The sequence below is a fragment of the Cynocephalus volans genome, chromosome X (genome assembly GCF_027409185.1).
Source record: "Cynocephalus volans isolate mCynVol1 chromosome X, mCynVol1.pri, whole genome shotgun sequence".
NCBI classification, from domain to species: Eukaryota; Metazoa; Chordata; class Mammalia; order Dermoptera; family Cynocephalidae; genus Cynocephalus; species Cynocephalus volans.
In genome coordinates, this window is record NC_084478.1 from 11,966,342 (window position 1) to 11,984,383 (window position 18,042).

General features: G+C 45.6%; 1 protein-coding gene and 1 pseudogene across 1 annotated transcript in view; one reads left to right on the plus strand and one right to left on the minus strand.

Moving 5' to 3' along the window:
- The window catches only part of LOC134367021 (H(+)/Cl(-) exchange transporter 4-like), a 28,713-nt pseudogene extending 20,138 nt beyond the window's left edge, over positions 1-8,575 (plus strand).
- Positions 1-18,042, minus strand: part of LOC134367168 (G-protein coupled receptor 143-like) — a 363,716-nt gene that overhangs the window by 332,779 nt on the left and 12,895 nt on the right. Inside the window, exon 4 of the mRNA XM_063083820.1 lies at positions 15,513-15,605. Within this exon, the coding sequence (XP_062939890.1) occupies positions 15,513-15,605 (93 nt within the window). The remainder of the gene's footprint in view (positions 1-15,512; positions 15,606-18,042) is intronic.

An 18,042-nucleotide genomic window follows, 5' to 3' on the forward strand; every position in this document is an offset into this window, starting at 1 on the left:
GCGGGAAGTCTTTGAAAGCTTTTTGGAAGTTCGGGGGCAGCTGCGATTGTGCGTTCAACTTCTTTATTTTACCAGGGAGCAGTTGCAGTCCCTTTTCCGTTTTCATGCTGTGCCTTGACATTTAATTTTAAAAGCCAACCTGAATGACATAGCAAGGGGAGAGAGAAAGTCACGAGTGTCTCAAGTGACAGATGTTCACTTTGAATGGTATTTGCACTGGGGCTTATCATTCTTTAATCCACAGCAGGCAAACTGGGCCAGACTTTGCAGGGGAAGAAATGAAAGTGTAAAAGGGCTTTCTCTCCATGTTGCAGTAGATTCGACTGACTAAGGAGGTCAAATCACTTGTCCCACCTTTTCCCAGCTGACTGATTTTGAAGAACGGTGCCTCCTTTGAAGGCTGAGCAAAATGCAAGCTTGTCGAGGGGGCACCATGGTTCCTGGGGATCGGGAAGGGGGACTCAGCTGCCTTCCCTCATGCCGCTTTTCTCTGTGCTCCCTCAAGATCCCGTCGGGCCTCTTCATCCCCAGCATGGCCGTGGGAGCAATGGCGGGCAGGATGGTGGGCATCGGCGTGGAGTAGCTGGCTTACCATCACCGTGACTGGATCATCTTCCGGAACTGGTGCAGGCCCAGAGCAGACTGCGTCACACCAGGGCTTTATGCAATGGTGGGAGCTGCAGCCTGCCTAGGTACAACCAGGGGTGGGGCAGGGAGGGGGGGGGCACTGAGCTGGCTTAGAGGACTGGCGAGAAGGAAGGCGTGGACTTGAACATTTCCATTACTCAGGATAGGCTAGGTTGTGCTGCTATAAGGAGAATCCCCCCAAATCTCGGTGGCTCACACACCAAGGCTTATATCTTGCTCACTATATATACACACACACATATATATTTGTAAAAAACATGGGTGAACAGAAGATTCTTCCCACCCAGTCATTCAGGGGCCCAGGCTGATGGAGTCTCCACCATCTTACAGCGATACCACCTAGAACAGTAGTTCTTAACCAGGAGTGATACTGCCTTTCAGGGACACTTGGCAGTATCTGAAGACACTTTAGGTTGTCACATCTGGGGAGGGAGTTGCCACTTGCATCTATTGGGTAGAGACCAGAGATGCTGCTAAACATGCTATAGTGTACAAGACAGCCCCTGACAACAAAGAATGCTCCAGTCCCAAATGTCCCTAGTGCTGAAGTTGAGAAACCTTGGTTTAAACTCCCTGGAAGACCAGGAGTCAGTATGGATTCTCCCTTTGAATACCAAGGGACACAAAGCTGGGTCTCTCTCCTCTCTCTAGTCCCTAAGAATCCTAAAATTACAAGGCTTATGGGGTTGCTTGTTCAGTCAGATCCACTCGCCCAAAAGCCAGACGTGTGGGCCTAGGTGAGTGGACAAGCCAGGGTCCCTCGTTGGAGCAGAGCCCCCAGCCAGGTGTGACTTACAGCTCCCTGACGCGATGCCACGTTGAAAAGAACCTGGCATCTGTTCCTGAGGCCTGAGCATGGGCGGCATGTGGGAATGTCCCCTTGGAACACGTGTGAGGATCATTTACAGCCGTCTATCCATTTCCACACATCGTGCCCTCCCGAGGATCCGGGGTCAGGCTTCGGAATCTCACTCGTGTCTTGTGTTGCAGGTGGCGTTACCAGGATGACAGTGTCGTTGGTGGTCATCATGTTCGAGTTCACGGGTGGTCTGGAGTACATTGTGCCCCTCATGGTGGCGGCTGTGACCAGCAAGTTGGTGGCCAATGCCTTTGGGAAAGAAGGCATCTACGAGGCCCACATCCACTTGAACGGCGACCCCTTCCTGGATGTGAAGGATGAGTTCACCCACTGCACGCTGGCCACCGACATCATGCGGTCCCGGCCGGGAGAGCCGCCGCTGTCGGTGCTCACCCAGGACCGCATGACCGTGGAGGACGTGGAGACGCTCATCAAGGTCACCGACTACAACGGCTTCCCCGTGGTGGTCTCCAGAGACTCCGAGCGCCTCATCGGATTTGCCCAGCGGAGGGAGCTGATACTCGCAATAAGTGAGTAAAGAGGGAAGCTCGCCTTTTGTCAGGAGCCAAGAGGCAGCTCTGTGCCCCCCAGTGATCAGAGAGGTGCGAGAGAATGCGCGTCACGCCAGGGGCTCGCAAGCGTTCGTGTGTGCGCGGTCACCCAGGGATCTGGTGGAAATGCAGACGCTGATGGAGCAGGTCTGGAGCGGGGCCCAGACTGCGCTCCTCACGGGCTCTCCATTGATGCAGATGCTGCTGGCACCCAAGTCACTCTGTGAAGCACAAGGGCTCAGACCCAAGTCTTGCGTGGCTGGAAAGGGACCACGTGTTTGCAAGCAGCCCCCTGCGCCCGCTCCTCTGGGAGGCAAGCTGCAGACGCTGCCTTTTTGAGAAAGTGCTGGATGAAGCTCAGGAAGAGATGTGAGTAGCCCGGGCCGAGCTGCTCTCAGAGAGCGACTTTCAGGTGGGCTGTGCAGCCGCTGGGGCCTGTGAGGTCTCTGCCCTGCCACCTCCCTGCCACTGCACAGGCTTTCCTTCACTTCATGGCATTACATGTGATCCGGCTGTTAGCGGCCACATGGGTAAATGATATCGCTTGAGGCTGCTCTGTGATTATTTTCCTCCTCGTGTTCCAACTGAAATCAGCTGCACCGAGGGCCAGGCTTTTGAGTTGGGGGAGGAGAGAAGGGGCGATGCCCAGGTGGGGGCACTTCAGAGGAGCAAGCCTGTGGGCCCCAGCAACCTAGGGCCGGCTACTTTGAAAGGGGAGCAGGAGGAAGGATTCTGCAGACAGAGGGCACTGAGGGCCAGAGGCCTGGGCGTGAGTGGTTGGAAGCCCCGGGCAGGGAGGAGCAGTGAGCCTCGGAGATGGAGCCCTGCTGGACCTCAAGATGCAGCAGGGGCGGAGGCCGGCATAGCCCTTGCACCAGCACGTGGCCAATGCCATCCACTCAGCATCCTCGCTCCGCGATCTGCATGGCATCCAGCATCCTGTGGTAGTCGGGGGCCCATGGCCGGCTTCCGTGTGCACGTGATGATTTTTACTGTGCGTGCCATCTTCCAGAGTATTCGTGACGCTCATCAACGGGACTTGCCCTGGTCTCGTTGCCGATTGCCTCACCGCGATCATGTCTGCACCAGACGAAACTGCTTGCTTCTCCCTGCTGTTTGTTTTTTATTTCTAAGGTGCTTCCCTTCAACTGCTAAATCCTCTTCCCAATTTTAAGTAGCTTTTAAAATATCTTTAACGTATCTCCATCAAAGGCTTTATAAGATAAGCATAAGCTATGGCCTCTAATTTATCTTGCTGTTCAAACATTTTTACCTCCCCCGAAGCAAAAATTGATTTTGTATTTTAGACACCATAGCAAGTTTGTGCTTCACTGTTCAGTTTGTGTTCACTGTTTGTTGCTTTAATATAAGTCCTGTTCCTTAACAGGTAGGTGGTTTCAGGCCTAAATATTGCCTTATAAATAACAAGTTTTTAAAAGTTGTTTAAGTAGGGTTGGGTTTCTTTTAAAGTAACGTATTCAGCAGCCTTTAAAAAATGTATTCAATCCCTGAAATCTTTTAAGCAAAGGTTGAAACTTAAAAACTAAAGTAATAAATGTCACAGCATCCACTATCTATTGTGTGGTTACAGGCACAGCTGCTAAGAGACAGCTGACTAATTTCGCTGAAACCCATTACTGTAGTCAAGGGGGAAGCACTAACTGTCGTCAAGTGGTTAGGGAAGACCCTTAGGCTTGCCCACCATGCACTCTCCTAGAAGCTGTGTTTGGAGCGTCTGAAGAGGCACCACACAGTGTCAATAGTACCTGTGTGCTTTCAGTCAGACCCGTAATAGTACAGAAGCAGCTATTTACACAGTTTGTGCCAAAGCAAGGAGTGTGTTGCTCTGAGTAATCACAAGAGCTGTTTTCCTGGTCTGTGGAAAGAGAAGAGTCCCTGTACTCTAGGGGAGAAATTCATGACCTGTACTTGAGGAATTATCTGCCCTTTTATTTATTTATTTATTTATTTATTTATTTATTTATTTATTTATTTATTTATTTATTTATTTATTTATTTATTTATTTTTCGTGACCGGCACTCAGCCAGTGAGTGCACCAGTCATTCCTATATAGGATCCGAACCCGCGGCAGGAGCGTGCCGTGCTCCCAGCACAGCACTCTAACAAGTGCGCCACAGGCTCGGCCCTATCTGCCCTTTTATGAGTATAGAAATGTGACGTTCACATTTAGCCAGTGTCACTTTTAGGGGAAATGGGAGCAAAGATTGCAGACAGATGCAAAATAGATGCGATAAAAAAAGAATGGTGAATGAGGTAAATGATGAGTTTTCTTACACATCATGTTTACAATTGTAACAACCGCTCACATGAAGCTGAAAATGTTTTATTTTCAATCCGTCTCTGGAATACCAAAGCACAGCTACGTCTCTGCTAGAGGGAGAATAGTTAGCACTGCCCGGGCAATGTGGCCATCTTCGTCATCACATGTTAATACATGGGGCCGTACGTGACCCATGTTCCAATTCCTGGTGAATGGGACTTGGCCTCTCGTTTCTCTTTGCAAGTATGAGGCTCTTTCTGTACTCAGCGGGGCTCAGGCTCTTCTAATCTTGAGTTGTGCAGTTAAGCCAGGAAGGCTTCAGAGAGGCCTCAATGGGAGCCACAGAGGCGATGAAAGGAGGGAAGGGTAGGGTGGCGGGGAAGAGTGGAGGGACCTCATCTCCTCGTCTGGTGGATGATTGAATGATGACTCTTCAGCACGTGGAAGATGCTCACTTGCAGAAAGGGGTCCACATCCAGGACTGAACAAGAGGATAAGTGTCACATCTGTTGGACAAGCTATTCAGAGGTATAGAGGTGTCTGCCTGGGAGGGCTGTTAATGATTGGACTAGATCATGGGGAACAGTAGGGCCATCTACTTCTTTCTGCTGGGGATGTTAAAATATACATATATGTAAATATGTAGATATAGATATAGATATACAGATGGATGTGAAGGGGGACTTTTCCATGCTTTGGTAGACAATAACCTGTCATAAGATAATATGTTTTTTCTTCTATATAGTGTTTACTTTTTTATCCTATCATCTATGTACCGACCGCTACTGTGGTTGCTTCCAAGTTTTTATTTTAATCATTTTCATTAATTACATCTGTTTTATGGAAGCATTTCTGGTTAACAAGATGGTAGAGTATTACCTCCCTAAACGCATAATTACTCTAAAGTAGGGGTTCTCAACCTTAGCACGATGGACATTTGGGGCTGGATCGTTCTCTGTGGTGGGAACTGTCCTATGCACTGTAGGATGTTTAGCAGCATCCCTGGCCTCCACCCACCAGATGCCAGGAGCACCTCCCCTTCCCAATTGTGACAACCAAAAATGTCTCCAGACATTGCCAAATGTCCCCTGGGGGTGGGGGGTGGGGGCAAAATTGCTCCCAGTTGAGAACCGTTACTCTAAAGCCACTTAATAGCTTACCAGATGTGTGATTCTTTCTAGTCTTTTAAAATTTCTTGGCCTATCACAGTTTGTAAAATTCATCTTACAAACACTATTGATTATGCCCTCTGTGTACAAGGGTACTTCAAAAAGTTCATGGGAAAATAGAATTAAAGGTTGTATGAATCTTTCCATGAACTTTTGAAGTATCCTTATATTGCTGCTAGAAAGTAGAATGTCAAGTTGAATAACCTCAGTGGCTGCTCATAAAATGTACATCATATTTCAGGGGCTGTGGTCACTGAGACTAGCTCTAGTAGAATATATGACAAACCACCTATGTTAAAGACAGTTAGAAAAAAGTTTAACTACTTTAACTTTAAAACATTTACAAATAAGGACTATTAGGTTTTTAAAAAAGTAAAAGTAATACACACTCATAGAATATTGGGGAAATTAGAAAAAAAAAAGGAAAAATTTAAAAAGGCATCCACTTTCTTATCACCATTGAAGGACATGGTTAATATTTACCCCATTTAGAGCATTTCCTTCCTGGCTCTTAAAAAATATGTTCATTTTGGGCTATAATTTTTTGGTTTCTTTCCCAACATGGGCTCCCAAGAGTCCCTGGGGCCTGTGAGTCTATTCTTTCCTACCACTAGCTCATCCACTGGGTGAGGAGTTGGTTTATTCTTTCATACAGAAATATTTCTTGAGCGTCCACCATGTGTTGGTGCTATCCTAGGAGCGGTGGGTCCGTGGATGACAATACACAGTCTCTGTCCTCTGTGAACTTATGTGCTATAGTTTTGTTGCAGGCATTTTGGTGACTGACAAAGATTTCTGGTCCAAACTGGGAGTAGGTGGTTCACTCTAGTAGAGAGTTGCAAAAAGATTTCTTGCCGGTTCTTCTTCCATTCACCAGCTTTTGGCCTATACATAACAGCTCTAACCCCAAAGTTAATATACGTGCTTATAATAGAGTTCCAAAGTGGCCTAGCAGAGCCCTTCTGGAGAGAGCAGCAGTTACCGGTGTTGGAGCACAAGCTCAGATTTCTGGCTCCGACCCTAGCCGATGCCTATGATTCTTGCTTGGCAGTGAATAGCTCATGGGCTTTCCTTCCTAATGCCTCCCACATGAAATAGGCTCTGTTCTACATGGCAGGCAGCACCAGATACACTGTCATTTGGTAGACCTACCATTCATTCATGCGTGCATTTAGCAAATATCTGTTTTGTGTCTACTGTGTGCTAGGCATTGTCCAGGCACTGGGAGTGCACTTGAGAGCATGAGTTCATTGAGGTAGTGGCTGTTAGAATCAGGGCTTTAAACCCAATCAGTAAATTCAGAGGAAATATAAGCTTGTTATTTATTTTAGGAAGTGGATTGATGGTTCACTAAGTCATATTGGGTTTTATAAGAGGTTCGGCAAATCCATGTGATCAGTTCTTAATTGGGGTCTGTGGCTTGATTCAATCCTGACATTCAACCTGTTAAAATAGATGGAAATCTTGTTATGTGGGACATTATGGGAGTCAGTGGTCTACAAAAATGAGCAAGTATGTGTTGACCGCTGCCTCCCTGCCATAGTGCTTAAAGATGGAAGCATCTTGGTTTAGGAGAGAGGTACACAGTGTGTATCGTGCATGATCTACATTTGAAAACATGTGCATCAGTGTCGTCTCGTGTTTGTGGTTGAACCATATTCCATTTGATGTAACTGGATTTCATCTGACCCATATAATGTGCAGGCATTTGCCCAGCAGGCCCACTGTTCTGCTTTTAAACAGAGACCCCCTTTCAGACTCAGCCTGACCCCAAACACTGCCAGATTTCCATTAAAGTACTCTATTGTACTAAATGGCCTTAGAGGAGGCAGTTAGAATTTTATTTTTGAAAGAACAATATAGGTGAATAGTAGTCTTGAGAAGGCAAGAAATGTTATTACAGAAACCAGGATCCATTCTAAGGCTAGCCTTGCTGTACATTTTCCCTAAGCTTTTCTCATGAACCAAAAGATTAAAATTCCAACAGAAGGAAAATCGCCTTGGAGAAATATCTTGAGACCGATGGATTTATTTCATGCGTGATTTAAAATAGCCCGGGTTTCTAGCACTACATTAAGCTGTGTTTCTAATGAGTTCCTGTTACCCTACTTTTCTTCAGCTTTCTTTCACATGGCCTTGCCTACAGACAGAAACAGGCTAATTGCTACCATAACAGTTTTACTATCTTTCTTTGAGAAATCCACAAAATGGCCCATTTTTAAGACAGGAGATCCAAGGGGTTGGGGGATGTAGCTTTTCTGAGGTCGTTTCTTTGCACACAAGGGCCATATTTGGGATTGAGCTGCATTTCTGGGCTGTGAGCCTGGGCTGGTCTTATTGGTTCCTTCTTCCTCTCAAGATTCACAATGCCATTTGGGCCAGTTATGACTGATTTTGTAAGAAAAAAAAAAAAAACCCGAAAAAAAAACAATGTATTAAGGTTATTGGGCAGCTAAGTGAGGTTTCTTGTCCCGTCAAACTTCAGCCTCTGAGCAGATGGAGGAGTGTTAGGAAAGCAAGAGTGGAAGGCCCTTGGCCATTAGGGGAGCCCTGGATTGCAGGGGGGAAGCAATGAATATCCCCAAAGGAGCCGTCTTGATCAGGCCCATTTTGCAAGACTTTGGCAACCAAAGATCTGGTCACAGCAGGGGGAACCTGGCATAGCATAGCTTAAGAGAGATGCCAGTTTCACAGATCTTTGGCTGAAGCCCCTCATTAAAAATGTGCAGTTTGTCCTCTAAACCCCTTTTCTGTAGGATTCGAGGATGACGTGTGGGGCTATAGGGTGGAGTTTCTCGGCCAGGATTTTTGTGTGGCTTATTGTTCCTGCTTGTCCCCGTTCTAGAGAATGCCAGACAGAGGCAGGAGGGCATCGTGAGCAATTCCATCACGTACTTCACAGAGGAGCCCCCTGAGCTGCCGGCCAACAGCCCGCACCCCCTGAAGCTGCGGTGCATCCTCAACCTCAGCCCCTTCACGGTCACGGACCACACCCCCATGGAGATGGTGGTGGACATCTTCCAGCAACTGGGGCTCCGGCAGTGCCTGGTGACACGGAGTGGGTGAGTGGCGGGACAAGTGTGGACAGAATGTGTACTGTGGCCAGACTCGGGAGAAAAAGATGCATAGTCAGCCCTTAGGGAACTCATGGTCTGCTGGGGTGGACCAGTGCTTGCCAGGTGAGGTCAGGGAGTCGTGGTGAGTGTATTGAGAAGGAAATGTACAAGGAGCTTTGGGACCTGGAGCCGGGATGGCCAGTGCAGCCCAGGAAGGCGGGAGACGCTTGCAGGCTACCCTCCTGTCTGGGCCGAGTCTGAGGGTGGAGTCAAAAACGGGAGGAGCCAGAGGAGAGGGGCTTGGTGCTGCTTTTCTATCACCCGGATGGTACTTGGCTCAGGGAGAAAGTATGGCCAATTCTGTCCTAACGCAACATAGGCGTTCCTCAAAATCACAGCGCTCTGCAAAAATGAGCAGTGCAGAACACAGGACTTATGGGGAAAATGGGGTTAGGCGCACAACACTCAAAAACTTCATCAGTGACACGTTTAAAGAAGCGATGGAAACATAATACAAATGGTAGTGCCATTTTATACAGTTAAAAAAAGTGGGGAGAGGAAGCAGAGAAAAGGAGAAAGGGGCAGGGCCAGCCTGTGGCTCACTCGGGAGAGTGCGGTGCTGATAACACCAAGGCCATGGGTTTGAATCCCATATAGGGTGGTCGGTTCGCTCAGTGGCTGACCGTGCTGCTGACAACACCATGCCAAGGGTTGAGATCCCCTTACCGGTCATCTTTAAAAAAAAGAAAAAAGAAAAAGGAGAAAGGAGGAGGGGAAGGGAGGGGGAAGAAGGGGGGGAGGAGATCCATGTGACCCAGGCAATGGAACCAAGCACGTTCTCGCCTCTGCCTAAGGTGCTTTGCTCTCCTGTAGCTTTCTACCTTGCACTGTCAACTCAGAATTTGATTTAACAAATGTTGTTGAGGCAAAGGTGAGTCTGGGAAATATCCCTCCATTTGTGTGGTTCCCTTGGTTAACTTCATGTGTTTGGTTTGTTAGCTCCAAACCAAAGCACAGGGACTGAGGAGGCTAGTGCTGTCCTCATTTTAAGGTTCTTGTGAATCAGATCTTTCCCAACTCGGAAGCAATGTAAGCATTAATTCTGTGTAGCACAGAGTGGACCAATCCGCCAGTGGAGACTTCAGCTCATGCATGCCTTTCTTATTGTAAATGTAATATAATCAAAACACCGGGGGAGAAGTCTACCCATGGCGCTTCCACACTATTATCATTTCTTGTATTTCCAGCCAATATTTTTATATACATATGTGTTTATGTAGTTGTAACTGGTATAATTTCATATCCTACCTTGTCCACTTAGTATCAGAAATTTCATAAGAGTCATTTTAAAAATCTGGGTAACATTCCACCAGGATGAAAGACTATAATTTACTTAACCACCTCCCCCCCTTTTTTTTTCAAATTTGGGTTTCCTATAATGCTTTATAATTATGGATAATGCTACTAGAAATTTCTTCATCCCTATGGCTTCTTCGTGGTCTGAAATACTCCTTCAAGATAAAAGATCTGATATTGTGAGTCTGCCTGACAGTTTTGATGCACTGTGCCAAATTAATTTACCAGAGTTGTATCCATTTAATAATGATCCCAGTAATGAATGAAACCTGGTAGCTTAGCACACAAAGGCCAGATATAGGTAGCCGAGGAAACTATTCAACTCACTATATATTTATATGACAATACATCATACTTCTGCGTGTTTTTTCTTTCCAAGCTGAAAATTTTAAATCTACCTACCATAATAAGCCACATGGTCTTGGCTGCACTTCTCACACCTTTCAAAGAGCCTCCATTGATATCTGGTTGCATTTCAAGATAGAATAAATGGCTTTCATTGATGATATTTGACAACCAACTGTTAGAAAGAAAATGGCCCATGGATAAAGAGAACATGCAACAAAATTCACTTTTAAATGCTGAGGTCAGGGAACGATTTCTACAAATGCCTAAAATTCCTAATTCCTGGTGGAGGGAAGACCACTTCAGCAGTAAGAAAGCACAAGGAACCAGCACACCAAGAATTTAAGAACTATAACTCCTCACACTCTAAAGCAGAGATCAGCAAATCCTTCCAATGGTAACACTCAGTGCCACTTCAGGGTATAAAGTTCTAGCACCATGTCAAATAACCCAGAATTCATTCTTTGTTTGAGGAGTAACCCGAAGTTTCGATGTAGACCAAAACAAATCTTATTTTGACATTTTATGCTGGAACTTTAAAATGTTACTCTTGGGGGTCAGTGTAGTTTGATATGATGAGCTGAGTGTATTTTTAGTGAGAGATAATTTAAGTCTCTCCTAGGAGGATGTTCAAACAAATCTCCTAATATCAGATTAGTTATTAAGACCACAAAGGCTTGCCCTGTCCTGCAGAGTGTTGAGTTGCTGCAGTGCAGGGTGTTCTAATTTCCACCTTTTTTGCACTGGCTACAGGTCTACTTTCAAAGCATCCACCTGTCCTTTTGGGTAGGACACCAGTGATGAGGAAAACTGAAGAGCAAACTTGCTCAGCCTGTTCTCTGCCCTTCGTGACTGAGGTATGAGTCTTTACACGGAAGATGTGCGCTTGCTCCTCTGTGAGATACAGAAATTCTGGTGTCACGATTGAGGCACATGGGTGGATTTAGAAAGTATGATCAACTGCTTCATTTCAGTTAATCCCAGCAATGGGATGAAATACTGGATGCATATGGCGGGGACATTTCAAAACTAAATCGGGGATTTCTTGTTCTAAGAGCGTTATATATAATTTGAGTACATTTGGATATTCTTCCAGAAATTCATACCCTCTGGACTTGCTCCCCTGTCCTCCATGTATTTCCTCAAAGGGCTCCTACCACTGTTTCAAATATTTCCTCTCCAAAGACTCTTCTCTTTGGAACTTCCAGGTCACACTTGGAAAAGCAAAAGGGAAAACCATTTGCCTATCCCTTACCACAAGCAATAAAAATAAAAATAGAAGAAAGGTTACCAAATAATTAAAACCAGCATTATTTTGAAAAATCGGATCTTGATCACAGCTCCCATCCATCGCTCGTTCTCCGTGTAAATGCCTTGTCGTCCTTTTAGTAAAGAGGCCACTGGGAGGAACAGAAGGGAACCACACACAGTGTTCATTATTTCTGTTTACTGAGTACAGAGAGCAGAATCAGAGCAGATGTGAGCCCATAATCAAAACCAGAGAGCATGAGGCAAAGCAAGCTACTGACCTCCATGCCTCACAACTTCCAATTTGGAGTCCTCCTAGACTCTAAGGAATGCATATTTTTAAAATTTTTACTTTGAAGCAATGTTAGATTGACTTAAAAATTGCAAAGGTAGCTCAGAAAGCTTCTGTATACCTATACTCTTTGCCCAGCTTCCCCCCAGTGTTAACAATTTACACAACCACAGGACGTTTGTCACAAATAAGAAATTAACAGTGATCTGAACTAAACTTCCAGTTTTATTTGGATTTTACTAGTTCAGGGACTATATTTTTAAAGGTTTATTTTTCTCTATTATAAAAATAATACACACCTGTTATTTTAAAATACTTAACTATTTTAAGTTTCTCCTTATAGACATGTTAGAAAGTATAAAAGTTTACAGAAGAATTAATGACCCATGGTCCCTCCACTGTTAACGTTTTACTGTATTTCTTTTCAGTCCTTTTTTCTATGAGTCATTTTCATTGGTTTGATATACTTAAATCACTATTTTTTACTTAATTTTGTAAAAAAATTCCTGTGTTTAATACACCATATTTAAATGTAGATATAAAAAGACTGGTCCAAAGAGCCGCAATAATTTCCTGCTCCTAGTGGTAGAGTACTTTATACAATGTTTTAAAATTCTAAAATCAACAGCTGATCCTCAAACAACCTTTCTGTGAAGGCAAACTTCCTTATGCCCATTCTGCCCTTGAGGGATCCACAGCAGCCCGAGGAAGCTGGACAGTTGCTCCAGGTCACCCTTCCTTGAAGAGGTGGTAGGGGCTGGAATGGAAATCCCCAGTCCCAGCCCAGAGGTCTTTCCCTAACATTCTACTGACTCACGATACTCCTCTTATCCAGTTCTTCCCATTGCATCTGGCTCATTTCCTGTTTCCTACCCATCTGAGAAAAGACACAAGCCAAGAGCATCATGGGACTGACCAGGATCCAGACCCCTCAGTCTTTGCTGCATCCCTTCCCCCCACCCCTTCTCTCCCCTTCTGCTCCTACCTCACCTCCACAGTTTCCTAAGGCCATTCCTGGGAGCCTCTAAGGCGTGCCAAGGGCAGACCCAGCATGAGCCCTGCACAGAAATGAAAGGCCAACTTGTCCTGGCCTTGAGATAACAAACGTTGACAGACAATGTGTGTGGTCCATGACTAAACAGGCTTGCTCATTTTCATTTCTTAAACCTGTTTACTTTATCCAACTGTATTCTGCTTATGCCTCTGGAGGATGATGAATGGGATCCACTGTCCTGGATAATTCCAGAAATGACATGCCATTATCTGAGCCCCAGACATGGGGTCCTACCCAGTGTCCATGTACCCGGAGAACTTCCCTATTATTTATCTGCCGTCACTGTCTTTTGGAACAGGATGGGGTTGGCCACAAGGACGAGGAGCAGTGGCAAGTACGTGGTGACATAGTGGGGGATGGTGTGGTCCAGACCCCTTTCACACCTGAGGGAAGAAAACTGAGTCATTCTTCTTGAATGCAAAGCTTTGGCTAAAACATGCAGACTTATCTGGAAGCTGAGATAAGAGGGTGAGGGCGAAAAGGGAAATGCACAAATCTACTTCTGACCCTACCAAAAGGAAATCTGACTCATTCCTCATGTCTGAGAACAAGCAATAATTTGCAGGAGAATAAGGAAATCAATCATGTTTCTGTCTCATAAATGGGAGGACCTGTAAGGCATTTAAGGAAAAGACACTCTGGGGTAGAGGATTCCCTACATGGGGTCTCTTCAAGGAAAAAATCACAAAATTCAAGTAGAAACAAAGGCACTCAACTAGTTAGGTTTTGAGCATTTACTACACGCTACACATTGGCCAGTAGCATGAATGACATCTCGTCCCTCTCCCTGAGCAACTCAAAATACCTGAGCTTCATATTTCAAAGGAAATTTGTTCTCATGATTATGGATATCAATTGTTTCTGTGATTCTTTTCAGGGAAAAGGACAAGGTTTTATACTGATGAGTCATAGGCATTGCCGGTCACCGTAGGATGTGTGGGGAGCCACACAGTGGATGTTACCAAGTAGGAACTATCAGCTAAGAAATGCATAACGTAGGAGAGAAGAAAAATGGTCCATAGGCAGAGAGAACCAAGGCAAAGGGGAGAGAAGATGGAGCAGGCCCAACCAAAGGGGCAGGCAGAAAAGCAGATGACAGCCAGCCCCTGTGGCCACAGAAGGTGAAATGATAAAAACAAAAGCACTTTTAATATTCATGGAGTGTTCAAACCAAAAGGTAAAAAATGGCAGAAAATATGAAAAATCAGGCAGGAAAAATGCAATACCCATCTTGCCATAGGAAGGATTTCTATGCTTCCACCTCCTTTTGTATAGGCACTTTCATCTTCAGCTATGAAGGCTGCAATGCAGTCTGGAAAGGCTCAAGGGGAGAAAGGGAGACAAGGAGCAAGAGAAGTGACTCCACTGCCAAGACAGAAAGTACATGCAAATGAGAGTGAGCCTTCGAGCTTGAAGGACCCGAAGGCTCTAGGTTGGGAGATGTGAGGACTAAGAGCTGATTAAGGATTAAGATGCTTCCTGAAGACCTGACAGCACCTCGGGGCACCTTGTGAGCCCCCCAGCATTCACGCCATTAGGCTCAGATTCCACTTTGCCAGGGGTCTCCAGGGTCCCACAGGTGAGGGCAAGTGACAGAAACTCCCTTTCCAATTAAGTGTGTTCTCTTATAGCAGCTGCTGACACTGTATCTGCCCTATTCAAGTTCTCCAGGAAAGAGAGCACACGAATGGATCTACATGGAGCTCCTTTGAGTATTCACGGTTGATAAGGCAAAACCAGTTTGGAGACCGCTAACTGAGTAGCTGAAAGAAATTGAAAAAGAAGGGGGAGAAATGATCTACACCGTGGGCCAGCAATTTTTTTCTGTAAAGGGACAGATAGTAAATATTCTCTGCTTTGTGGGTCATACCACAGTCTCTGTCACAACGACTCTACTCTGATGTTGTAGTGCAAAAGCAGCCATAGACAGTACATAAAATTGGGCTGTGTTCCAATAAAACTTTATGTACAAAATAAGGCAAAGGGCCAAATTTATCCTGAGGGCTGTGCTGTGCTGATCCGAGTCCACACAGCCCTAAAAATCACAGGTACTGCTCACCTGTTTTCCAGTTTTCCATAGGAAGTTAGAGTATATGTCCTTGCAGGTGCCTTGAGGCCTTGTAAATGGTTGCATTGATGGGATTTTAAACTTGAAGAAATGCCTGAAACAGTTTCAGTGGCCACATCTTCCTGCATCTGTGTTCAGGGTAGCCAAGAGTGCAGGATGGAAGAAAAGGGAGAAAGCGCAGGAAGCAGAGGCACAGAATTAGCTCCTCCCAGAGCTCCCGTTTGCTTCTCATCTCGAACTCCTGCTTAAAATGTTAAACTCACCTGCTCCTCCAGAGGAAGCGTGAAGAATAAAAATTAAAGAGTGGGCATGAGGAAGCTTCACCAATACGGAGAGGATATACCAAAAGCTTTGCATACCTACTGTGAGCATGCAAACAAGAAAAGCAGAGGCCGGGAAGGAAATCACGGGTGCAAGGCCCTGCAGCAAGCCCTCCAGGTCGTGATTGTGAGTGGCGTCACATGGCACAAGACAATGGGGTGACCTGCAAGGCGACCCCTGTGGGTCAGGGCATGTCCATTTCCTGCAGAACACAGAATGGGCCTGGGGTTGGAACACCTGGGCTGCCAGGCGTGCTGGCTTACCTGGACACAGAAGGGTAGTAAAGCATGACAGCTCCCTCCAGGCAGAGTAGGGTGGCCAGGCCCCAGACCATGATGTGGTACAGCAGGATGGTGCTGGAGAGGAAAAAATCAGACAGCAACAGCATAGGGGGACAAAAAAGTCCACAGTAAGACCACCAGACTGCTTCCATGCCCTGGAAAGGTCAGGGAAGTACACACACAGCAAAACCCTTCTGCAGAGAGTGTCCTTATGTTGCTACTGAGGTTGTGGATTGTTGTATTTTGGTTTTTCTCAATTAAGGTGAAATGCATGTAACATAAAATTACCTATTTGAATGTGAACAATTCAGTGGCACCTAGTACATTTGCAATGTCATGCAACCACCTCTGCCTAGTTCCAATGCATTTTCATCCCCCCAAAAGGAGACCCCATACCATTAAACAGTCACTCCCCATCCCTCCACCCCCAACCCCTGGCAACTGCTGCTTCCTGCTACTTTCCATCTCTGTGAATTTGCCCATTCTGGACATTTTATATAGATGGGATCATACAGTATGTGGCCTTTTGTGTCTGGCTTCTTTCACCCAGCATAATATTTTTGAGGTTCATCCATGTGACACAATGAGTCAGAACTTCATTCCTTTTTATTGGTGAATAATATTATGCTATACGGTTTTATCATATTTTGTTTATTCATTCATTTGTCAATGGATATGTAGTTCCACCTGTTAGCTACTGCGAACGGTGCTGCTATGAACATGCATGTGCAAGTGTTTCTCTGAGTCCTTGCTTTCTTTTCTTTTGGGTCTAAATCTAGGAGTGGAGTTGCTGGGTCAGATGGTATTTCTACGTTTAACTTTTTGAGGAACCACCAAACTACTTCCTGCAGCAAATGTACCGTTTTACATTCCCACCAGCAATGTACAAAGATTCCAGTTCCTCCCTATCTTTGTCAACACTTGCTATTGTCCACTTTTGATTTTAGCCAGCCTAGGGGACTGGCTGCTAATTTTGAGACTTGACCTAAATGGGACCCACTTTCAATAAAACCATGGAATAGACAATTCCATCTCTAGTACCCTCTGAACAAATTTTTCAGTTCCCATCTACTATATACTGAATGTTTGTGTCCCCTCCCACACATGAATTCCTATGTTGAAATTCTAATCCCCAAGGTGATGGTGTTAGGAGGTGGGGCCTTTGGGTGGAAATGAGGTCATGAGGGTGGAGCCCTCATGAATGAGATTAATGCCTTTATAAAAGAGAACCCAGAGAGCTCCCTCATCCCTTCCACCAGGTGAGGACACAGTGAGAAGGCACCATCTGTGAACCAGGAAGTGTGCCCTTATCAGACACCAAACCTTCTGGGAACTTGATCTTAAACATCTAGCCTCCAGAACTGTGAGCAATAAATGTCTGTTATTTATAAGCCACCCAGTCTGTGGTACTTTGTTAGAGCAGCCCAAATTAGCTAAGACAATATCTCACAGGCCTGGTACCTGTGCCTTGCTCCTCTCAACCCTCCAAGCCCACTCAGCCTCCCTCTTATCCACAGCCTGCTAGCCTAATCCCAGGAAGATGCCCTGAGGCCAAAACACCTGGTGATTACTAGCAGCATGATCTGGGCCGAACCCTCTTCTCAGAGCCTTGGGTTGCTCTTAGCCACAGGAAAGATAAACTCTCAATGGCCTGCCTGTGCCACTATAGTCAGGGCCAGTGGACATCAGGCCATGCAGCTGTCCCAGAACTGTAAACCAAATAAACTTCTGTTCTTTATAAATTACCCAGTCTCAGGTATTCTGTTACAGCAACACAAAAATGGACTAATGCAGAAAATTGGTACCAAGGAGTGGGGTGTTGCTATACATATAGCTAAAAATGTGGAAGCGCCTTTGGAACTGGGCAATGGGCGAAGGTTGGGGGAGATTGGAGGACCTAAAATAAGACAAGAAGATGAGGGAAAGTTTGGAACATTTTAGAGATTGGTTAAATGGCTGTGACCAGAATGTTGATAGAAATGTGGACAGTAAAAATCATGCTGATGATGAGGTCTCAGGTAGAAAAGAGGAACTTATTGGGAATTGGACAAAATACCACATTTGCTACACCATAGTAAGGAACTTGGCTGCATTGTGTTCATGCTCTAGGACTTTGTGGAAGGTGAGACTTAAGAGCTGTGAACCAGAATATTTGGCAGAAAAAATTTCTAAGCAGCAATGCATTCAGGAAGCTGCATGGTACTTGCAATAAATATAACTCAGCAGTTATGGCAGAAAAGGCATGATGTAAAGCCAGAATTTAAAAGAGAAGCAGAGCATAAAGATTTAGAAAATTTTCAGCCTGGCCATGTGGTAGAGAAGCAGAGAACAGGAGAAAAACGCAAGGGTGAAGCAGATAGACTGGTCGCTAAGGACATTAGCTTGGCGGTGAGGCAGCCAGGTGCTAACAGGCAAGGCAATGGGAGAAAAGCCATGATGACATTTCAGAAATCTGGAAGGGCACCTCTCCCACCACAGACCCCTGAGGCATAGGAGGCCCAAGGTGTTCCAG